The following is a 24,761-nucleotide window of genomic DNA, read 5'->3' as shown; positions in this document are numbered from 1 at the left end:
TTTCTATACTTTTGTGCTTTTCAATTTTTTAAAATAAATATCCATTATTTATTCAGTATTAAAAATACTCTTCATCCTATTAAGGTCATTGACATGAACTTAGAGATATAACTATATAGACGTAGACATAAATCTATGATGAGTTATGTAGTCTTTTATGTTTATGGGTGATGGGGCTTGAACTCCGCCTGGGCGTTGTCCCTGAGCTCTTCAGCTCACAGCTACAGTCCTAACCTTGAGCCAAGACCCACTTCCCGTTTTCTAGAGGTTTTTTGGAGATAAGAGTCTCAGGTCCTTTTGTGCCCGGCTGGCTTTGAACCTTGATCCTCAGATGTCAGCCTCCTGAGTAGCTAGGATTATAGGCGTGAGCCACTAGGCCTGGTGGGTTATATATTCTATAGACATATTGATATAGTATATAGATCGATACGGATCCATGACATACAAACTCACAGCTTAATTTTAATTTTGTTCTTAAATGTATGTGCCAGTAATCACTTATAGAAATTCCATTCTTGAATACTTGTTTGTTAAACTTGGCATTTGAAAAATGATGTAAAAAAATCAGTGTTAATAAAATCTTTTAATAAAAAATTACTCTTCTGCTTGCCTAGCATGCACAAAGACCTGAGTTCGATTCCTCAGTACCACATACATAGGAAAAAGCTGGAAATGGTACTGTGGCTCCAGGGGTAGAGCTCTAGACTTGAGGAAGCCCAAGGATAGCGCTTAGGCCCACAATCTTTACATAAAAATACCCCCATCTCATATCCTACTGAATGTGAACCTGCTGAGCATTTCATTTGCTGCCAACCAGCTAAGCCATGCACTTTAAGATCCCAGCAAGCTGAATCCTTTGCCCTATCCTGTGAGAGTATAGCCACAGAGGATGACGGGGTGCAGAAGCCCTCCTTTAAATTACAGTTATTGATGCCCCTGAGACTTGACCTGGCCTACTGATTCACTGATGAAAGAAACTTCCATCTCTTACTAGTGATTTCTATAAAGGAAGTTTTAGGAGACAGAGTCAGGAGGGCTATCAGGTGCATGGTGCCATGTGTTTCATGAAGAACATGCACCCTAGGCATGTCCTTTCCTTTCCCCAGGGCACCCAGCCATCCCCTGAGCTTTTTTACACAGACCTTGAGGACAGCCATGTTCCACCCTAGATGCTGTGTGATCCAAATGTCTAAATCTTTCTGCTTGGGGTACTGATAAGCAGCTTTAAAAATAAACCCCGCAGATGGCAGTGACAGTAAACAAACCCCTTCTTCCCTGGCAGTAGCTGGGACAAGAAAACAGTGACGTTGTAAATGCTTCAAATCATAGGGAGTGGGTCAGGGTTGTGGTGGTATCTGAGAATGTGCTGGGCCTTGGAGGACCATTCCAGCCCATTCAATGAGAGACCTGGAAGTTGAGGCCTGGACACCGGAAGTGCTCCCAGTGACAGATGTTTTCTGTGACACCATTTTGCTCTGAGATCCTCCACCTTACTACAGTATTAAGAGAATGTCCCTGGTGGCTGAGCTTCTCCCACATGGGGGGCTCCTAGAAGGGGTTTGTACCCCTTTTTCAGGCACAGCAGGGCTTTCAAGGTCTGGGTCTCATGCTGGAATCAGCACAGAGTCTGTATGGAGAAGACACTGAGTTTAGCTCTCCCCTTTAGGGTGTGTAGGAAATAAGAAAGAGGTTTCATCTTCCCCATTGGACATAAAGAGAAGAGACATGCCTTCTTCCTTCTCTGTTTCTTTCTTCTCTTTGAAATGTATTATAAATCATTTTGGAAACTAGATAGGCTTTTGCTTTTATCTCAATTGCCTATCTCAATGACTTTGGAATCAGTTTTGTGAAACATAAATGTCATGAGACTTACATCCCAGTCTGGCCTGGTTCTGTAATCCTAGCTACTCTGGGGGCTGAAGCAGGATGATCACAAATTTCTAGGCCAACCTTGCCACAGGGTGAAACCTTCTCTCAATTGCTAAAAACAAAAAGAGCTTTCAGAGACAGGAGGGCTGGGAGAAAAACTCTAGTTCTATTACCAGGGAGTATAGAAGCCTCATTTCTGCCTGTACCTTATTCCTCATTGCAAAATTACTTTTTATTGCAACGATTTGCTAATTTTCCCCCTCCTACCTAGTAAAGCCAAGTTTATCTAACAGAGGTGGCTGTTAAAATTTTTGGGAAAATCTAGAATGAACAACATCTGACACATGGGGATATCAGTTAAGTCCTTTATGAGAGAGCTTGTTATCACTAGCCATGAAAATAGGTATGCAGAAGATAATAACCATGGTGGGTATTCTGGGTGCTCCCTCCTCACTTTTATTGTATGCATACTATTTTCACAGAGACTTGCTGAAGGATTAAAAGGATTTTCTCTTTTGGAAAAAAAAAGATAATAACCACAGGCTATGTAATGGGATAAGGTATCTATCTATCTATCTGTCTATCTATCTGTAATCTCTTTAAAAAATATCTTTAGTCAGTTGTGCCAAGAAGCTGGCATTTAACAAAGCAGCTTCTGAATACAACATATCTTGATTAACGTCACCCCTTTCAAGGTTTCATCCATTTGGTAATCTCTAAGCAGCTTGCTTGTGATACACTTCACACTCTGGCTTGATAATTATATATAATAAAATTGTTCTCCCCCTCTACTACATTTGTGGAGAAGCTTTCTGGGTTGGAAGAAGGTTGTGTTTTATGTTAGATTTTCACCATAGCTGTCCCCAGTGTCTTGCATGCAGCAGACTGCAGATAGGCCCAGGATCAGATTGCACATCTCTTCTGCCTCTGTGATCCTTTGCTAGGAAAGAAAGGATAGTGCACAGTGGTCAAAGTGAATAAACGTAGAACCACACAGCCTGGGTTTGAGTCTTGACTAGCTGTGTTACATGAGGTAAGTTATTTGACCTCTCTGTGCCTCACCTTCCTTATTTGTAAACTATCATTTGATACACACACACACACACACACACACACACACACACACACACACACACAAAATCATCTACATAGAGAAATGAATTAGTCTATATTTAGCATTTAAACTGTGGAAGTCAGCAAAGTCCTCTGAACAGAGACTAAAATGGAGTGATTTACTCAGAGCTTGCTGTAGCAAGCAGTCATCTGCAGTCACTTCTGTTTGGCGCAGACTCACAGATGGAAGGCTGGGGAGTTTCATGGTGAACAAAGGCTTTACATTAGCTCTGAATGGAGGGTGCTGGCCTGGAGGAGGTAAAAGCCAGCTGACTGTGTGACCGGATGGAAGAGCTTCTTTAAAACAGGAGCAAGGTCAGGGAAATTGGTGTCCTTGATCAAGCCTGCCATTGGGGCTGATCTCTGCAGAGGATGTGCTTTGATTTCTAGGTCAAGGGTCAGAGGTCAGGAGTCAGGGAGATATCAGACTTCTATAGTCATTTTAGGTCTGGCTATTGTTACTTTGTATTTCCAGTCCTTCAGAATTGTGCCTAGTACAATTCGTTCATTCTAGCAATACTTCTTATTGCCACAGTCAAAGCATGCAGCACTCAAAAAGCTGGTAGTTGCTGGATGTTTCTCTGGTCTGTCTTCCTACATCAAGCTCTTAGGTCTATGGGCTACATCCCATCCACCCCTGATTAGGGACATGCTCCCAAAGATCCACTCAGTACATGGTCCCCTTATCATTCAGCAAGTGATTAGCTGATGGAGCAGCATCATAACCTCTACTCAAATACTCAAAAAAAAAACCCCCAAAGCTTCATTAGCAGAGATGAAGAATATTTATTTCATTGAAAGCTCCTACATTTAATAATACGAATTGGCCAATTCACCATTTATGACGTATTGAAGGACTCATTCTCCTCTTTCCCCCTCCCTCAGCCTATGAGGATCAGACATATTTACTAAGATAGTCCCATATTTCTAGTTTGAAACATTTCCCTTGTCTTGGGGGCAAAATAGGAGGTGGAAACAGGGAATAATGGAAACACTTGTTGCCAAGCAATGGTTCAAACCAAAGTCTAACAAATTGTGGAGCACTCTGTTCTGGGCACACAGGTTGTATCACTTTTTGGGGGGGGGGCAGTCCTGGGCTTGAGCTTAGGGCCTGAGCACTGTCCTTGGAATTTCTCAAGGTTAGAGCTCTACCACTTGAGCTTCAGCACCATTTCCAGCTTTTTTCTATGTATGTGGTACCGAGGAATTGAACCCGGGTCTTCGTGCATGCAAGGCAAACACTCTACCACTAGGCCAAACTCCCAGCCCAGGTTGTATTACTTTTAAGGCTCCTAATAGCTCTGTGACATGTATATGATCTTTCCTATTTCTGCAGGTAAGGAAGCTAACACTCTGGGGGACAAAGCTGCCTGAAGTCACACAGCCAATAAATAACCTAGCCAGACTTTGTACCTACTGTGGTGGCCTTGACGAGCTACTCCTATTTCCTTCTTCCCATCTTCTGGCAACCGTGTGTGTGTGTGTGTGTGTGTGTGTGTGTGTGTGTGTGTGTGTGTGTGTGTGATCTAAAGAATCAAGTCATTGTATGGGCTCTTGTAACAGGCTTCTTTCACTCGGCATGTTTTCAAAGTTCATCCATGAAGTATGCGTGAATACTTCATTCATTTCTATGGCTGAATAATGTTTCCTTCATCAGCTGTTGGAAATTTGGGTGTTTCCACTTTTAGCATATTAGGAATAAGGCTGCTATAGAGATCATAACCTTGGTTTTTGTGTGTTTTCTTGTTTTGGGGGTTTTCTTTTTTTGGTGATCAGGGGCCAGTCTGCTGCTAAATTCAACAGCCATGTGTTCTTTTTCACTTCCCTGTAATGGCTTAGAAGTATTTGTCATTACGACCCAAGAGCTCCTCTCAAAGGTCATATTCTCTGGGTTTGTTTTATCTTTTCTTATCTTTACTGTTCTTTATAAATCATTGTCTTTCTCTGCTTCTTCTAGGCTCAACTCTGGTTCTTCTCTATCTTTCTCCAGTTTGATCTTCTCCTACCCCTTGTGAGTCCAGTCCCTTCACCTTCCAGGGGAAATTGATCCCGTTATGCTATGCTTATGAGGACCTTTTTTTTTTTTTTTTTTTTTTTTTTGCCAGTCCTGGGCTTGAGCTCAGGGCTTGAGCACTGTCCTTGGACTTTCTCAAGGCTAGAGCTCTTCCGCTTGAGCCTCAGCACCACTTCTGGCTTTTTTCTATGTATGTGGTACCGAGGAATCAAACCCGGGTCTTCATGCATGCTAGGCAAACACTTTAACCACTAGGCCAAACTCCCGGCCCGACCTTTTTTTTTGCCAGTGCTGGGCCTTGAACTTTGGGCTGGGCACTGTTCTTGGCACTTTTTTTGCTCAAGGCTAGTGCTCTTCCACTTGAGCCATAGCACCACTTCTGGCTTTTTCTGTGGTACCGAGGAATTGAACCCAGGACTTTGTGTATTCCAGGCAAGTACTCGATCACTGGGCTATGCTCCCAGCCCCAAGAAGGACACTTTTTAGTTCATACTTGGGTGTTTAAAAACCAGACTTTCACCACTGAGTCTTTCACAAAGATATTTGTTCTGTGGGAAACTGTTTTCTTGTGTTTTCTCTCCTGTGGCTTCATCAATCTCAGTATAGCTTTACAGCCATAGTAAGGCCTTCCTAGCACCACAATGAAAAGAGATATCAACATATTCTTTAATTCAGAACTGTGCCTCTCACCTAGTCTTTTCTTTTGTTGTAAACTGTGCTTCTGCGTGTGGTCTGCAAGGGTATAATTCACTAACTTTACACTGTAAGCTTCACAATGGTGGAGAATTTGTCTATATGAATCTATTTTATTCCCATGGCCTATCATTAAATAGAAATGCAATCAGTGTTTAAGGGATGAAATGAAGAAACAAATAAATAGCATGGAAGTTGGAAAGGACAGCATGAAAGAGGGCTGTCTATGTTTAGTGAATGATGAAAGGGTGTAAGAAGTATAGATGACTGAAGCTGTGACTGTGCATATATATAATATTACTGCTCATTAATGTTTAGACACAAGAATGACGTCACAAAATATGAACTTGAACCTGGATTTCTGGACCTGACCTCCCTATTTCCTAACTTCAGTGGAAATTCTAGCTACTAAGTCTTCCAAATGGGTCTCTGTCACTGTGGTTTTTATCTAGAAAATTCCCTTGCTTTTGATAAACCTCATTCTGTTCTACATGACCCATCAACTCCTTCCTGGAGAATGAGATCGCTTTCCTCTGTGCATTTCACACTCCAATTGTCTCATGAATGACTTCAGTGTGAACATCTTTGTCCCTCTCTCCAGCTCACAGCCGTTTGAGCATGGATGCCACGACTAATTCAATTCTGAATTCCTTCATTCATCTGACAAACACTGAGCATCTATTAAGCATTCAACCCTGAGCCTAGAACCAAATCCAGACAGTGTCACAGTAGTAAAGCCTCAGTAAGTCTTTAAGCCTTTTTACCAGACATATCAATCTTAGAGGACTAAACTGACAATGGAACAAAAGAAAAAGCCCCAGAAAACACAATAAAACTAGATACCATGGGTCAGGCCATTTATCCAGTGAGATACAAGGGGACACCTGCCTCATACCCATTGCATCCTTAAAGCAGAGACAGCAGCTAGCTGCAGACAAAAGAATCCGCCTGTCAGCCTCAGGGCCTTAGCACAACTCTCTGAGCACTTAAGTCAGGCCTCCCCCCTACAGGTAGGGAGAAAGGAAAAAGGAAATGTCCTTCTTAATATTTGCGAAAGGTCCAGAATTCCTACCACACATTTCGCTCACGCTGGCAATTCGGAAAGGACCTTCCCACTAGTGGATCTTCCCACTAGTACCTTCTTGAGGACATGTTAAGCAAATACATCATGAAAAAAGGAAATGGAATCCTGTGTTTGAGGGTAAAAGAATAAGATAAGCTAACACTGAAGTTGTACTCTATGCAAATTGTCAGGCAATGTTGAGAAAACATTAAGGCAGGGCTATAAGTTCAGACGCAAAAGGTAGAAAACCACCCCAACACAGGCAGCTACTCAATCAAAAAGCTGAAATGCAGAAAGCTTAATGCATTCATAGAGCTTCAGAAATGTGCTTCTCCGTGGAACCTTTGCTTCAAGGGCTTGACCCCACTGCAAAGCACTTCATTTGAAATTCACCAAATGATTCATTGAAAGAGTACCATGGCCCCCTGACTACCTGGCACCTGACAGCTGTCACTTACTGTGAGCTCTTTGCTTTTGGCAAAAGGCCACCAGCCACGCACTCGCTTTTGCTGGAATATCGAGATCCTGTTCTCCTCACTTGCATTTTCAAATTTGGAGAGATCGCAGGCTTTGGCAGACTTGGCTGCTCGAGGGAAACTGTTGAGGTTCATTTCCAGGGAGCCTGCAGAGAGATGGTCGTGAGTCAGCCTACTGGTTCTTCACCTACTACCTTGCACATAATATACACTATGCCTTGAGAGGGCAGCTGTGATCAAGATAGGCATGGTGCCCCTGGAAAACTGACAGCATGGTGACAGACACATAACAAGGCAGAGAGGCACCCTTTTCATGCCTTGGTTTTGAGGGTTATCACTGCTGAGTACCTTCCCTGCTGCTTGAAACTAGCACCCTGTGTCTTCAGCTTTTATTTTTCGGTGCCAGCCCTGAGCCTCACATACGAATCTCCTCCCTACCCCTTCACCTCCCTCTTGTAGACCATTAAACTTCGTCAGGTTGGAGATCAAGCCCTTCTATCCATGACACAGAGGATATCCTCTAGGATTTTTTTTGTCAGTTCTGGAGGTTGAACTCAGGGCCTGAGCACTCTTCCTGAGCTCTTTTACTCAAGGCTAGTACTCTCCCACTTGGAGCCACCGCTTCACTATTGGTTTTGAGTGGTTAACTGAGGGACTTTTCTCCTGGGTTGGCTTTGAACCTCTGGCCTCAGATCTCAGCCTCCTAAATAGCTAGGATTACAGACATAAGCCACCAGCGTCTTGCTCTTAGATATTTTTGCAGACTGGGATATAGGAATGAGTTTGTTCTGTATCCCATTTTAGCTAATTTTCCCTGTTATAAAATTGTACTTGGTAATGCTGGCAATTTTACTGCATACACATTAGCCTAAATAATAAGCATAGAAAACATTTTCCATAATTCCATCCTCTAAAAGCTGGTTATTATGGTATTGCTGTCTTACTGCATAGCTTTATTCTCCTATCTCTCTTCCTCTTTCTTTTTCACATCCATGACTAGCTCTTCCTCCTATACATTTAAACACATTCACATATGTCATTTTACATATCAATTTCAATCTTTATATATATAATAAATAAACATCTCAACAAATCTAAAAATCTCATCATATAATTTTATTATAGAATCATTTAACTGCTTAATCTCAAATCTATTACAAAAATGAGATTTTTTTTTCCTAATGCATCCAGCTCAGCCTTCCAACTCATTACATATTACAATATTTTAATGATGGCACCATTTTCAGCTATTGATTGCTTATTATGAATAAGGCACTATGGCTGGTTCTTTAATTGGATTGTCACATTTTTACAGTTCTTTATGCAGTATCACCATCCTCATCTTACAAATGAGTTAAACAGACACAGAGCAGACCAGTGATGAACTCAAAGTTTAACTGTCATATTTCTAGATGTAAAATCAACTTATGTCAATTTGAATGCATAGCTAGCCAACATACACATTCACTATAATTTATTTAGCCAATCCCCTAGCAATGGCTGATTAAAGTGGTTCCTTTTTTCCCTTAAAAGAAATAGCATTAATTTATTCTTCTTGTTAAAAAAAAATCAGACGGGGCCAGGAGTTTGGCCTAGTGGTTAAAGTGCTTGCCTAGCATGCATGAAGACTCGGGTTCGATTCCTTGGTACCACATACATAGAAAAAAGCCAGAAGTGGTGCTGAGGCTCAAGTGGTAGAGTTCTAGCCTTGAGACAGTCCAAGGACAGTGCTCAGGCCCTGAGCTCAAGCCCAGGACTGGCAAAAAAAAATCAGACTGGCGTGGATAAGCACTGGTGGCTCATGCCTGCCATCCTAACTACTCAGGAGGCTATTGGACCATCAAGATTTGAAGCAAGCCAGAGCAGGAAAGCCCATGAGACTTGTATTCCCAATTCATAGAAAAAAACCTGCAAGTGGAGTACTATGATTGCTATGGAGTGCTAGCCTTGAGGAAAAACAATCTGAGGGACAGGGCTCAGGCCCTGAGTTCAAGAGTCAAGACTGCTGTACATGCACATACGCGCTCTCTCTCTGTCTCTCTGTCTCTCTCTGTCTCTCTGTCTCACTCTGTCTCTCTGTCTCTGTCTCTCTCTGTCTCTCTCTCTCTCTCACACACAAACACACACACACACACACACACACACACACACACACACACACACACACACACATACATAAATCAGACTTAGCTTTTCAAAAACTGGGAGAGAACTTTTAAAAACTATGGACTTGACGAAGCCATTGGCTCACCCAGGAAATCATCCGAGGACAGCCTTTCAAAATCCCAAACCTGGAGCACCAACACAGCTGGAGTCTTACACTCCATCTTCTCTAAGGAGAAGATGTTCTCCCTCTTGGTGATAACCATTTGCTTTTCAGCTGGGAGATACTGAAAGGGAAACAGGAAGCGCCAGTTGAAGTTGCCCTCTCCAGTCAGGGAATTGTAGTGCACATCTGTCTCCTGCTTGTCATCTTCCAAACCCTTTATCCACCTGCGCAAAGAAGATGAAACACATGCAGCACTCAGAATGGGCTGTTCAGACGCCAGTTCTGATCAAGAGAGACGGAACTGGTTTCAGTGTGTTCACAGCATAACTTTAAGATGAGTTGGATATATTGGATTCAATGGAAGTTTCCATTTTAGCTTGAAAGAGGGATAAAGGCGAATAGAAACAAGGCTCATTCTCAGGCATGTTGGGAAATAGTTTTGATTTGTTTGGGTAGAGCTGAAAGCCCTTGCAATCAAGAAAGAATACTGAGGACATGGAAGAATCCTCACCCCTGCCCCTGGGAGCCTTCTGTGTGAAGCGAGTGGGGTCACCCCTGTACCAGATTATCCACCACCTCGAGGGCTTTCATTGGACTTAATCAGAACCCATGCCAGGCCTTCCAGGGGCTGCTCTGTATCTATGCCTTGAGAATTGGAATTATCTCAGAGAGAGCGCCTACAGGCCTGGCCAAGAATAGCACGGTAGAAAGGCTGACAGGAGCCTCTTGGGTTCCAATCTACTTAATAGGGAGTTATCTAACCCCTTTGCAACTCCATCTGTAAGTCAAAGCAGCCATGGCACCTGATATGTAGGGTTGTTCTGAAGAATTATATGAGATAATATCTGTGTTTTGAGTATATCAAGCGACCTATAATGTCCTTCCTAGTTATTATTATCTGATCTTCCTCTTCCATGCCAGAATAATGTAGGTTGCAATTAATAGATGATTCCCTATCTAGATGCATTATACCGATATGTTGAATTGAAACCTCTCTGTACAAGTACTTAAAGATAATGAAAATAAATAAATTAATATATGTCTCTGTCTATATCATCATCTATATTATCTCCTATCTATCTATTGATGGTTCCCTAGTACTTCATTTCTGAATAATTCAGAAATACATATTTTTTATTCAAACTAATTGATAACTTGAATTACATTCTCTCTGAAATTCACTCTACAGGACAAGGAAGGGGAAAATGAAGCTCCTCATTACAGAAGAGTGGGATCATCTGGGGAGTGGACCCACTTATTTGGAGAAATGTGCACATGAAAGAGAGAAAACAATAATGTAAGATGAGACATAGGCAATACCACAGACTATTTACCAGCAAGGTAGAAGGATAGAAGAGGCCAACAGAATAGGGGACAAGGCAGAAGTATGCTGCTACAGAGGTTAAGAAAGAATTTCTCAAATAAGGACAGGTTTGATTCGCTAGATAGTCCATAGAGGGAGGTAAGATAAAGTCTACTTGAGACAGGAAAGTCCAAGTGGGACCATTTAGACTTAGCAGGCTTAAGAGTATTGTATACCAGTAAGACCTGATTTGGTGGAATGCTGGGAAGGAAGCCAAGTGACTGTCATGAGAAGCGTGCAGGAGGGAAGGAACTGAAAGGATGAATGCAGACATCTCTCTTCCACATACTTTGATGGGCTGGAGCTCTGAGAGTCTCAGTCTGCATTCTTCTAGAACTCTAAATTGCATTTTTACAGGACACATAAATCTTTCATGAACTGATGATCAGAAAGAAATTTCAAAGGAACCTAGATCTGCTTCCAAATATTATTTTGCTGTATCTATTGCTCCTTCCATGTAACAACTCATTCCATTAGTCTTAGTCTGAAAAAAAGATGAGAATTTTGAACCACTGAACATGCTTTGAGGGCCAAATGAACCAAAGATGTACATTCTGAACACAGGATGCTCCTTGCTTAGGAAAGGCAAAGCGCGGCCAGCACAAGATAGGTATGAATTTACTACTGCTCAGATGAATATTGGAAGAAGCACAGATTTCTGTCCATCTTCTTCCTCTTCCCTGACCAGAGACTAAGAGAGAGAGATAAAACGCTTCACTTTCCAAGTTCTGGGTTGCTGTTTTTATCAGTAGCTTTAGCAAAGGAGAGGGCCTAAATTTTTTTTCATATATTTTTTATTGTAATTAATAGAGGGGTTACATGATATTTCCCAGATAGAAGGTGCATTAATTCACATACATTGATACCCTTTCATATGTCTTGGTCCCCATTTCCCTCCCCCCCACCCCCACCCCTCATCTTGTTTTCCCCCCTTCCCTATCCAATTTCAAATAACCAAATACAAATATATCCGATACATCCGATAATAAAGCGAGATACTGTAACAATAAGATATAACCAAGGGACAGCAAAAGAGATGAGAGATAACATAGTACATTAAGGACGAGGGCCCAAATTTATTAGTTGTGTGCATGTGTGCGTATATGTGCGTGTGCGTGCGTGCGTGCGTGCGTGCGTGTATGTGTGTGTGTGTGTGTGTGTGTGTGTGTGTGTGTGTGTGTGTACTGGCCAATATTACAGCTTAAACTCAAGATCTTATGCTCCTGTTTGGATTTTTCAGCCCAAGGCTGGCACTGTACAACTTGAGCCCCACCCCCACGTCTAGATATTTTTCTGGTTAATAGGAGATAAGAGTCTTATGGAATTTTCTGCCCAGGCGGGCTTTGAACAAACCTTGATCCTCAGATTTCAGCCTCCTGAGTAGCTAGGATTACAGGTGTGAGCCATTAGCATTTGGCAGCATTAGTCTTTTATTGGCTACACAGATGAACTTTTCATTACTAGCATTACCACACTGCTCTACCTTTTCAGTTTAAAAGCAGATATTTTTTGAATTTCACTGAAAACTGCAGGTGTGCCACTTTTAACTAAAAGATATTTAGGCAATAAGATTGGCTCCCTGGAGCCAATTATAAAACAATACTATAGCACAATGAGCAAATAAAACAAATACTTGAATTAAAAAAAAAAAAAGGAACGTAGCCTTATCTAACAAATTAAGATGGAGTTCTTCTGAGACATGGTTGCCATGTAGCACTGGTGGGAGATCAAGCAGGTAAGGAGAAAAGGAGGGAGAATGGAGTCTGCAGATAACCTTACCCTTTGACATAAATATCGCTTGACTTTTGGCCTGTGAAGATATTCTCGTCCTCCAAGATGACGTCTTGCGTGTTCCAGATGGTCACCCTCAACTCATACCTGGGGTGAAGGAGGCAGCGTTAGTTGGGGACCTTAAAGACAGCATCACAAGGCTGGGCTTTTGGTGTATGCGCTTCTTCAACGTCTACGTCAAGTTCATTGACACCAGCCCTGAAGGTCTGGATTCCGTCAGAATCAAGTTGCCCAGCTGGAGATCCCAGCTGCTCTGAGGGCTTGAGTTACTGGGGCAGCTTTTCCCTTCTAATTTCCAGCCCTTCTAGATGACGTTGTGAAGACACCACATAACCACCACTAATGTCCGCGCTTATCACCATCACCCACCCACGCTGCTCTCACCGGCCAGGGAGGAAGCCACAGAGACATCTGGCCAACCACAGAGACATCTGGTAACCACAGAGACATCGGCCAAATGCTAGAATCTTCAAGTCAGCTCACATACCTGCTTCTCTACAGGGGGTGTGGCAGACTTACCCCTTGGGTTTCCTTGGTGAAATGTCAACTGGAGGTCCAGGCGGAGGCATATCCTTAGGAAACATGTCTACCCACATCTGCAGGCGGCCCTTGGGAAGACCAGAAGATCTCTTTAGCTTTGCCAGAGGATTCAGAGGCCTAGCCAGTTGACCACTCATGGTTTTAAAAGATGCTTTCATTAGAAAGGGGTATGAAGCCTCGCTTGGTACCTTTATGAATGTGTCAAATATTCCTTAACAAAGTCAGAACTACTGTTTTACGAGGAGCTAGCTGAGCATACATTTAGAATAGGGGAAGGGTGAGGAAATCCTTATTGGGACCCAATGCTGCCCACTTTGACACATATTACCTCACGAATTCTTGCGTCGCCAAAGGATTTTGAAGTTTCTCACATGCCAGGGTTCTTCCAAAAGAATGAACTAATTCAGAGCCAGGGGTTTGGCCTAGTGGTAAAGTGCTTGCCTAGTATGCAGAAAGACCCGGGTTCCATTCCTCGGTATCACATCCATAGAAAAAAAGCTGGAAGTAGTGCTGTGGCTCAAGTGGTAAGGCACTAGCCTTGAGAAAACCCACAGACAGTACCCAGGCCCTGAGTCCAAGGCCCAGGACTGGCAAAAGTAGATAAATAAATAACAAATAAAAATAAAATTTTAAAAAGGATGAACTAATTCAAAAGAAAACTTGTTTTTGGTGGTCGCAGCATTTGAACTCAGGGTATCATCATGTTTGTTTGCTAGGCAGGTACACTGCTACTTGTTAATTCATATAATTTTCTTTTAAAAGTTTGAAGAAGTAAAAAGTTCAACACTGACCCAGGGCAGAGTTCCTTCACTTTGGCATTCTTGATATTTTGGGCTAGGTATTGTTTATTCGGAGTAGAGGTAACTGTGTTACACATTGTAGGAGATTTAATTTAGCAGCATCTACCTACTTTTAACAACGCAAAATGTTTCAGGGAATTGTGGTCGAAATGATGCTGGGATGAAAGACACGACTTCAAGACCCACGAGGTAGGGGTATATGGACAAAGCCACATTCCTTGGGCATGGGGGCCACATTTATCTGGATCACTACCTGCTCCATCCCTGGCTTGTCCTTGTGGTACAGTGGCCGGGTTTCTATGTGCTCAGGAACCAGGTGACAACCAACCATGGGGATATCTTCCCAAGAGTGTAAAACCTTGAGAGCCAAGTGCTCATAAGACTCCACTGTTTCTTCTGCAGGAAAGAAAAACAAAGAAAGAGACTGACCTGCTGTATATTCCAGCATAGAGAAACATAGCTTGTACTGAACTCGCTCTCTGATGCTTGCTTTCTCTCATTAGCTAGCGCTCTACCACCGGAGCCATGTTTCTAACCCTAAAGGTACATTTTTAACACTTCCTTTACAGGGGTATAATTTTTTTTAAGAAATAGGGGAAGAGAAAAGACAGCAAAAGAGAAGGAGGGTTATGATGAGGGAAGTAAAGACACCTGCTCAGCTATGTTCATCTCTGCACTATTCACAATAGCCAGGCGATGGAAACAATCCAGATGCCCTACTGCAGATGAATGGATACAGAAAATGTGGTATATATACACGATGGAATTCTACATAGCCAACAGACAAGATAAAATAATGGCATTTGCAGGGAAGTGGATGAATCTAGAGCGAATCATGTTGAGTGAGACAAGTCAAGACCTAAGGAGCAAAAGGCGCATGGTATCCCTAATATGCGGTAATTAAATCCAAAGTGTACAAGAGCGAGGACTCAATAACTGCATACCCAAAGCAATGGACATGGTAATGGAAATACAAACATAACTATATAGACAAAAAACCTATGACTCTATAAACATAATGTTTTATTTCATAAATTAATATGTTTCTATGACATACAAACCGTTAGCCTAATTTTGATTAAGTTCTAAAGACTAAATCCCAGAGAATGTAATTAGAGATTCCCTCCTTGAACAATTATTTGTTAAATTTGTCATGTAAAATATGATGTAAACATAAGCCATATAATTAATGATTGTTGTTCTTAAGGTACTATGTTATCTCTCATCACTTCTACTGTCCCTTGGTTATCTCATATTGTTACACTATCTCACTTTGTTACCTGATATATCAGATATATTTGTATTTGGTTATCTGAAATTGGATAGGGAACGGGGGAAAACAAGATGAGGGGTGAGGGAGGGAGGAAGGGAAATGGGGACCAAGACATGTGAAAGGGTATCAATGTATGGGAATTAATGCACCATTTATCTGGCAAATATCGTGTAACCCTTTTATTAATTACAATAAAAATATATTTAAAAAAAAGAAACAGGGGAAACGGGAAGAGAAAAGACAGCAAAAGAGAAGGAGGGTTATGATGAGGGAAGTAAGTCAGGCTCAGAGACAGTGGATGCATTTTTCTCATATGTGGAACTTAGGTCTAAAATACAAACATATATGAACACATGTACAGGCTTATATATAGTCAAACATGGATTTTCATGGCATAACATATTTGAACAAGGAACTGTCAAGTTAGCAAAATGAGTATCAGAAACTCAAACATGTTTCTGTGTGTGTATGGGGGGCATAGAGGGTGAAAATCAAGAGGAGGCATCAGAAATAGAGAGCCAGGTACCATTGACTCATGCCTGTAATTCTAGCTACTCAGGAGGCTGAGATCTGAGGATCATGGTTCAAAGCCAGTCCAGGCACGAATGTCTGTGAGACTCTTATTTCTAATTAACCACCAGAAAACTGGAAGTGGTGCTGTGACTCAAGTGGTAGAGTGCTAGCCTTGAGCTGAAGAGCTCAGGGATAGTGCCCAGACCCAGAGTTCAAGCCCCACGACCAACCATTAAAAAAGAAAGAAAAGAGAAGAAGACAAGGGATAAATTAAAAAAATGGTGAGGGAATACAGTCATAAAACACAATGTACATATACAAAAACAGAACTTGGTAACTTGAAGAGATGAGTGGAGTTGGGAGTTGGGATAGGTGAGGGGGAGGAATGATGGATGGGATGATATTGATCAAGATATACTGAACTCATAAATTGACATGTTGAATGGAAAGTCCTTTGTACAGTGCTTAAAGACAATTTTAAAAATAAATCATTTACTCTTCAAAAAAAGAGAAAAGGGCACAGAAAATGGAATGAGATGAAGAGAGACTGATGGGAAGGAGAGAGATGAAAAGTTTAGAGAGCTCTTTTCCATGGCATCTCCTGGGGGAGCAGCTGCTTCAACATGAAGCTGAATAACTCTATCCCAGCCACTGGCTGTCAGAAACTCATCGAAGTGCATGATGACTGCAAACGTCATACTTTCTGTGAGAAACATGGCCACAGAGCTTGTTGCTGATGCTCTGGGTAAAGAATGGAAGGGCTATGTGATCCGAATCAGTGGTGGGAATGACAAACAAGGTTTTCCCATGAAGCAAGGTGTCTTGACTCATGGTCAAGTTCACTTGCTACTGAGCAAAAAGGGCATTCCTGTTACAGACCAAGAAGAACTGGGGAGAGAAAGCACAAATCTGTTTGGGGTTGCATTGTGGATGCCAATCTGAGTGTTCTGAACTTGATTATTGTCAAAAGGAGAAAAGGATATTCTTGGACCAACAGATACCACTTCACCCCACCCTCTGGGACCCAAAAGGGCTAACAGAATCCACAAACTTTTCAATGTTTAGAGAGGGGTTAATAAGTAGACATACAGAACAGTTGTGATCTGGAGAACTCCATTCACACACGCTAACAGATTCTGAAGAGCCTATAAGCTAGATTTCAGATACTAGAGAAGTTATATTTTTGGAGATGTATAACTAGCTGCTAACACTGCAGTGTGAAGGTCTGGAAAGCAGAGGAAGGAGGTTAAGCAAGGAGGAGGCACAGGTACAGTGTGTTTATGGATGTCCTTTGCCTCTCCTTATCAACTCTGCTAAAATCTGTCCATAGATAGAGAAAACAGTGGAAAGATTACTCTTTTGGGGGAGGGATCTCATGGGTCTTGGATTTGGCCTGGGCCATGTCCCTGAGCTCTTCATCTCAAGGCTACTGCCCTACCTTTGAGCTAAGCCCCACTTCCAGTTTTCTAGAGGTTAATTGGAGATAAGAGTCTCAGGTCCTTTTGTGCCTTGGCTGGCTTTGAACCTTGATCCTCAGGTCTCAGCGTCCTGAGTAGTAGCTAGGATTACAGGTGCGAGTCACTGCACCTGGCTAGATTACTCTTAAAATAAGACAAAAATATTGAAAGAAAAAACAATCTAGGCAAAGTTTAGAACGGTAGATACACAATGGAATTTTACTTATCCATTAGAAAGAATGACATTGTGCCATTTGTAAGGAGCTAGAAAGACTTGGAAAAAATTATATTAAGTAAGGTTGCATAGTTTTCACTCATTTGTGGTAGCTAAAATGTGCCTAAAATCTCTTAAGTAAACACATGGAGTAGTAAACAAGGGGTTACAAATGAATTAACTGACATGTAATAGACTCTCTGGAGAGCTCAAAGAGTATCATTTACAAAATGATAGAAAATTTAGAAAGACTAAGTCAAAGCCCAACAGAACAAGTACTAGGAAATGAGTACCTGCAGAGTGGGGAGCATTATATATTATTAAATTAAGAAAAATAAAGGAAAGGATAGGTTGAAGGGAGGTGAAAATATTGATGGGATGACATGGATCAAGATGTGATACATAAATAAACTGATTTGTTAAGTAGCAGAAAAATGTCAATACATATTCTACAAAATTATGAAAAGTGAAAGACGATGTAGGCTGGGAGCAGCAGGTGAGAGGTGACATTCACAGAGACACTGTATTCATGAGCTACTTTGTTGAATGACAAGTTTTTTGTACAACTACTTGAAGATAATTTAAAAAATAGAAAAAAATTATAAAATGATAATTAAAATATAGAATAAAATTACAGAATGATGAAATTTGATAGAAGAAAACTGAACTGGACTTTAAAAAACCAAAAAGCCACAGAAGAAATCTCCTGATAGCAATAACAAGCAGTGAAAATTGATAAGGTTAAACAAGTAATCGATGAACAAAATCTTTGTTGTAAAACATAATCAATCAGGGACTGATCTTGAACACAATTTTAGATTAGTATTGGGATAAAAAGGTAATTGTTTTAATCATAAAATGTATACTATTGACCAAAGAATGAAATTGGATTAAGACTATATTTTTCTCTAGAAAGTAATCAATATTCTAAGCATCAGCAACCACATGCAAGAACCTTCAATAGGTTCTTGTAAAAATAATGTCCTGCATTCAAATGATGAGAATCAAGACAACAATCCAACACCCTGTCTCTGTCCTTAATTGGGTTCTTTTCATCAAAGCACTGCATGCTGGAATGTGACAATAAAATGATGCTTATTTTCTTACATATGAAAGCTAGACTTAGCTTATAAACTTATAAGTAAATGCAGTGCATGGTAATGAAGGCGTATACAAATGTTTTAACTGTAGTATGATATATTCAAGGAAGAACTCAATGTAATTCCTTAGAAAGGCAAAGTCAAAGTTCAGCAAAATAAAACATGAGGAAGTTGGTAGTTGGAAGAGGCGGGATGGGGTGAAAGGGAGAGGAGTAGACAAGTGAGGAGGAGAATTGGGGAGAAGGCAGTTTAGAATTAAAACATTGGAACATTGGGGAGAGGTTGGGTTGGGAAGGGACAGTTGAGAGCATTGAAAGGAGTGACATCTATCAAGATACAGTGTATTCATAAATTGCTTTCTTAAATGGTAAGTCCTTTGTACAACTACTTAAAGGTAATAAAAATCACTGAACTAATAGACGTGTTGTGAATCATTAACGTATGCAACTTTTTCATCCTAAGTATGTGTATGGACACCCCTCTTGGAACTTTGTGTAGTATTTTGTCCTGTGAGGTTTATATGAAAAGCCTAGTTCTTGATGTTAAAATATAGTTATTGCCCATCTTTATAGGAACTATGGTTAATGTCCAGTAATTTATGTTAACAATATTCATTTTCATGTTATTTCCTACATCTAATACAATTCTCTTCCTATCATATGTACTAGAAATAAAAAGTATAAGATACAGATAAAGAAGTATATTTTAGTATTAACTGCAATAACAAAAAAGCAAACAAAAGGTAATCAAATGGTATAAGCATCAAATGGATTTTTCTATGCTTATTTCAGAGAGCAAAGGAAAACACTCATGATCTACAAGTCATAGAAAAAGCAGAGTACAAAACTATATATGGTGTGTTAACAATTCTTTAACACACATACGCACACGAAGACTGCAAAGAAATTTACCAACATGGCACAACTATCTGAGTTTTAGGGTTCTAAGTATTTCTCACTTTCCAGCATCATTTTCTAAGTGTTTTATAAGCATGCATCACTTTTGTAGATAGATGACCCTAGCCACAAGAAGAACAACATCCCCATAACACTACAGGAAGTTACCAGTGTCCTCTTCAGTGAAGACAGTTTTTCCAGAAAAGACCTTGCTTCCTATTTGTATTTTCCCAGGGCGAAAATATGGTCCATCCAGCTTGTTGTCTTTGCAGAGCTTGGTGAGGATTTCCGTGGGTTTGGATGTGTCCCTCCAGGCATTGTATCCTTCTCTGGGAAGTGGAGGAAGAACAGATAGGGTAAGGTCTGGTAAACCCCCATTAAAACGCTCCCCTAAGTTTGATCCACACAGTTTCCCAGATTCACTTGCCTGCCTAGGCCCCTGAGGGCAGTGCTTTTGTTTTGCTTCATTTTAGTTTAGTTTAGTTTTCACTTTCATCCATATGGCATGTGACTTGTGAGTCACTTGACATAAGAAAATTGTTTGCAGAGTTTCCTTTTCTTCCCCCAAGCACAGTACCATTCTTTTTTCTTTTTAAAAGAATTATCTGGGTTTTCAATTCAAGTTGTCAGTTTGCACATACCATGTTTCTTGATTGCCAGAGAAAGGACTTACATTTCATATTGGCTCTGCAAGCCACAGGTGGCTCGGTGTTTGCTGTAGAAACGGTTCTCCAAGTCGATCTTGGTTTCACCGATAAGGTCATCTGTCCCAATCATGTCATGATCATAGATCAAGATGGAGAGCAGTGACTCCTTCGGGAATGTGGCCTGGATCTCAAATGACCTGAATCCAAGAGAAGCTTTTGTCATACAAAAATGTCTGACGACACGGGGAAATTTTTTTTCTCCAACTTTGCTTATAGCTACTCTACCATTCATAGAAACTCCTCAACTGTTCAGTAATTCAGTTAATACTTAACAAGTGAAGTTCAATTTCTGATTGAGGCACAATCAACTTCTAATTCCACTGTCAATTTCCAATAGCAATATACTCTCTTTTTTTAAAGGCTGTGTCTTACAGTGTTTAACAAGGGATGTTAGCTTGTAACAGAACCATTCTTGGTTTTGAATCTGTAACTTCCTGTTGTAAAGTTTGGGTTACGTTATTTAATCTCTTTTGCCCTTCCCATGTGAAGATGGGGATAAATACTTTTTAAAGTTTTTAAGTTTCAGTTGCTTCGTTTGCTTTGGATTTTGTTTTGATGTTTTTGCCTATTTATTTTAAGACAAAGTGTTACTATGTAACTCCAGTGAACCTTAGCTTACACTACTTCTGATTCAGATTACTGAGGCCTAGGATTGCGGTTATGAGCTACCATGTTGGGCCCCTCTACCTGGATTCTGAAAGTCAGAAAACCCTGATGATGATGAAAAATTCACATACACAAAGAACTGCAGGACGCTAAGGCTGTTTCCATGCAGGACTGGGGCTTCTTGAAAGCAGGGATCCATTCTTTTGATCTCGGCTTTGCCAAAGCTTGCCCTGGGCGTGGATGTGGAGTACATATACTTCATGGCTGCTTCTTTGAAATCCAAAGGATCTCAGAAATCAGTGACTGGCCTAAGACCATCAGTCCGGAGTTGGTGGCCAACTACACTTTAAGCCCTAATTACCATACCAGTGAAAAGCTGTCAAAGAAACAATAAAGCTGTTGGATTTCCTAGGATGGTGGAGAATCCATGCTATGGAGTTTCTGCATTGGCACGCATGATTTAGAATTGAACATTAAGTAAAACCTTTTATTTTAAGCATCAGAAGACAATGGCTTTCTTTTTTTCTTTTTTCTTTTTTGGCCAGTCCTGGGGCTTGAACTTAGAGCCTGAGCACTGCCTTTGGGCTTTTTCCTCAAGGCTAGGGCCCTGCCACTTGAGCCACAGCACCACTTCCAGATTTTCTATGTGTGTGGTACGGAGGAATCAAACCCAGTCTTCTTTTATGCTAGGCAAGCATTCTACCACTAGGCCAAACTCCTGACCCCAAAACTTGTATTTTAGAGAAATGTCTTCCATAAAAACCAAAATTGAATGCATGTAAATGAATCTGCAGTTGTGGCCAACTCTGGTCCCTCAGGAACTGGGAGGGCTAGAACAGGATCTAGTGACAGAGAGAGAAATCAAATTGTGGGCCTTTATTTCCCTGAATGTCTGATGGCCATCTGGACTGCTGTCCTTACGGTTAGATCCACTTAATTCTGGCACTTCTCTAGTCTTGGCTTGATCAGAAGCCAATTAAGTCTGACCAGACAGAAAAAAAAATAGAAATGAAGTACAGCTCCAAGGATGATGGAGAAAGTTGTACCAGGCTAGGAATGAGGCTGTATATGAAAAAAGTCCATGTGTCTGCTATCTGAACACATAGTGCTGTCTTCCTGGACTCCAAGACTTGAATTCCCAGCATAAATTATAATTGGAGAAAATATCTCACAAAGAAGCCTCACAAATCTATCTCTGAGCTTTGCTATCACCATGGCTGCCATTAAGGAAGGATTTAATAATGGCTTAACTGCCCCTGGCATCCATTAATACAGAAGGAAATTGCTTTGGTTCAGCTTCTCAGAATGTGCTCATTAATTAACCTTGCCTGAATTGTAACTGGAGCTGTCATTCAAAGAGTTACTTAAATTCTTCACCATGGAAAGACTCCCAGCTATCAAGAGCTTCTGGTTTCTGGCAGCTTGTGTACCAGTCACTTCATTAGATGAAAGGCTGGTTTGAGAAAGGACAATGCGCCATGAAATGAGCAAAAACTGAGATGGTGCAATGCTTGTTTGAGGAAAGGCAGTGCACCATGAAATGAACAAAAACTGAGACGGTAAAAGCTTATAGAGCCTCCAAACTTCAGAGCAAAGCTTCCCATTGACTTTAACTTATCCATTCTTTCATTTGAATTTATTACAGATCCACTATGAGCTAGGCCGTGAAGATTTTTAGGATGAGTAGAATCATTTCTGGGTGGATAAAGCAGAGAAGAAAGTAACTAAAGAGATGGCAGTTGCTCAGATAGCACCATTCGTGAGGTGTTAGAAGAAGGGAATAAAGGATGAAGAAGAAGGCTCTTAAGTGGGATCTATGGAACTTCTAATTTGCCTTCCCACATCTTAGTAGGTAGTTGAGGATGGCCCCAAACTGAGATTACAGACACATGCTATTGCTCCCTGGTATTTCCCAGTATTTCCACAGGGCTGGTAAACTGTGTCCTTATCTTCTCTTTATCTTTTTTTCCTCTCTGTATTCATAGGAGTCCTGGAAAGTACAGACTGGCAAAACACCTGACTCATGATGGATTCTTATTACAGTAAGGAAGGAATGAGTTCATGCAGAAAAAGGCAGGCCCTGCAAAAGCCTGCAGACATGAATGGACAAGAGAAGTGAGGGAACTGTTCCTGCAAGGCACAAACCAGCAACTTGGGATCTCATTAGGATTGTTTATGGATAACTGACAAGGCAATGGAGATAATGCAGACTTGTGGGGAAACCTGACTACTAAGAGGCTCTGTCAACCTCCATGGACAGTGCATAGTGGTAGGCTTCATCAAATCCTACACTAGGAAGGGGCTAAAATTTTCTCTGCTCCTCTACTTGAACACTCATTTACTCCTTTATTCATTCATCCATCCACCCATCCAATCATTCATTCATCCCATAAATACTTATTGAATATTTGCCACGTATTGGGCCCCATCCTGAATACTGGGGATGCATCACTAAGCTGACTAGAGATGGGGAATGGAGCTCATGACCACATGAATATATCAGATTCACATCAGAGGGGGGAGTGAGGCGGGGCACGGAGCCAGGGCCTCAATGGCTAGGTCCTCTCAGTGTCAGTGAGTAGCAAGAAGGGTATGAGCCCAAACTCACTGCTCTCTCTGCTGGAACACAATGCCAAAAAGCTGGCAGCTTTTGCTGCTGAATAGCAAAGACAGTTCCAACCAAATACTCATCCCTAGACACCTGAAGAGGCTCTGGAAAAAGCAGGAGGAACCAGTTAGCTCATCATGCTGGCCCCTGTGGACCATGGCCTTATAATGGGACTAATAAATCCAGTCCAATGTGCTGGGGTGCAAGCAGCTAATAAAATAGGACTGCCAAGAAAACACAGAAATGGTAGGGTACCATTGGCTCTAGATCAGGAAGGCAAAGGCAAGTGTTCCCCTACACTCCCATTTTAGTCGTTTGCATTAATCTGGACAGACAAGATCATTTATTGCTTCATTTCCCCGGGAGTAATAAAATCCAAGAGGCTCATCAGATGTAAAGAGGGCCTAAAGTGATTATAAATGTGTAAGTAGATTTAAACGAGGCTGATGGAGCATTCATTCCCCGCTCCTAGGAGAAATGAAATATACTTAATATGTACAGGCATTGCTGAAATTGTCGTGAAGAAGAGGAAGGGAGCCCAATGGATTAAGTATCCACTGCTAGACAGTCATTCACATATTCCCCAAAGGGAGCCTGAGAGTCAGGTGTTACTACTTCTTTGTGGATGAAGAAAACTAGGATCACAGAGGTGAAACCAGTAAAGGTCACACAGAATGTGCACAAGAGCCACAGAGCTTCTATGTGGCAGACTTTTGACACTCAAGCAGCTAATACCAATACGTGATCTGCTGGTTGGTCAGCAGAGGATAATAAGGCCCATGAACTAAGAAAATTTCAATTCCTAGACTCCTAGGTCACCCCCCCCCCCGCAATAGAGAGAAGCAAAACACACTTGGGGGCCACAGTTTAACTTTCTGAATTCAGAAGTAACCTTAAATCAGCAGTAACGCTGGGGGCTGGTGAGTCACACCTGTAATCCTCAGTACTCAGGAGGCTGAGATCAGAGGATCATGGTTTGCAGCCAGCTCAGGTAGGCAGACAATTCCAAGAGAACCTTATCTCCAATTAACCACCAAAAAGTCAGAAGTCGAGGTGTGTCTCCAATGACAGAGTGTCAGCCTTGGGCAAAAAAGCCAAGTGAGAGTGTGAGATCCTGAGTTTCAGAGCAACAACAACAACATGAAGGCAGTAAAGTGATGTGATAAAAAAAAGTCTCTCAAGTAGTAGACAAAAGAACAAGTCTCTGGTCCCTTTTCCCATTCTGACCTCTGCAAACTTGAATGTTAGTTGAATGCTCAGGACTTTGATTGCCTTGTTTGTAAAAGAGAGATCTCTTTTATTGAAAAGGAGAAAGAGGATGATCTGATGACTTTAAATAATAATGATGACTTTAAATTATGATGATAAATTTAAGATCCGAAAAATGATTACTATA

The 24,761-nt window shown here is 41.2% G+C and overlaps 1 protein-coding gene across 1 annotated transcript in view; it reads right to left on the bottom strand.

The window, feature by feature from the left end:
- Fer1l6 (fer-1 like family member 6) overlaps positions 1 to 24,761 on the bottom strand; it is a 141,051-nt gene that overhangs the window by 9,934 nt on the left and 106,356 nt on the right. Inside the window, exons 33-39 of the mRNA XM_090338730.1 lie at positions 20,118 to 20,288; positions 19,613 to 19,773; positions 14,245 to 14,387; positions 13,171 to 13,259; positions 12,640 to 12,738; positions 9,480 to 9,721; positions 7,211 to 7,374 (exon numbers count right to left, since the gene is read on the bottom strand). Coding sequence (XP_090194856.1) covers positions 7,211 to 7,374; positions 9,480 to 9,721; positions 12,640 to 12,738; positions 13,171 to 13,259; positions 14,245 to 14,387; positions 19,613 to 19,773; positions 20,118 to 20,288 — 1,069 coding nt within the window. The remainder of the gene's footprint in view (positions 1 to 7,210; positions 7,375 to 9,479; positions 9,722 to 12,639; positions 12,739 to 13,170; positions 13,260 to 14,244; positions 14,388 to 19,612; positions 19,774 to 20,117; positions 20,289 to 24,761) is intronic.

This window comes from Megascapheus bottae, chromosome 9, assembly GCF_031878675.1.
Source record: "Megascapheus bottae isolate mThoBot1 chromosome 9, mThoBot2.hap1, whole genome shotgun sequence".
Taxonomy (NCBI): Eukaryota; Metazoa; Chordata; class Mammalia; order Rodentia; family Geomyidae; genus Megascapheus; species Megascapheus bottae.
Note: the sequence above shows the minus strand (reverse complement) of the source record. Positions and strands in the feature narration are given on the sequence as shown.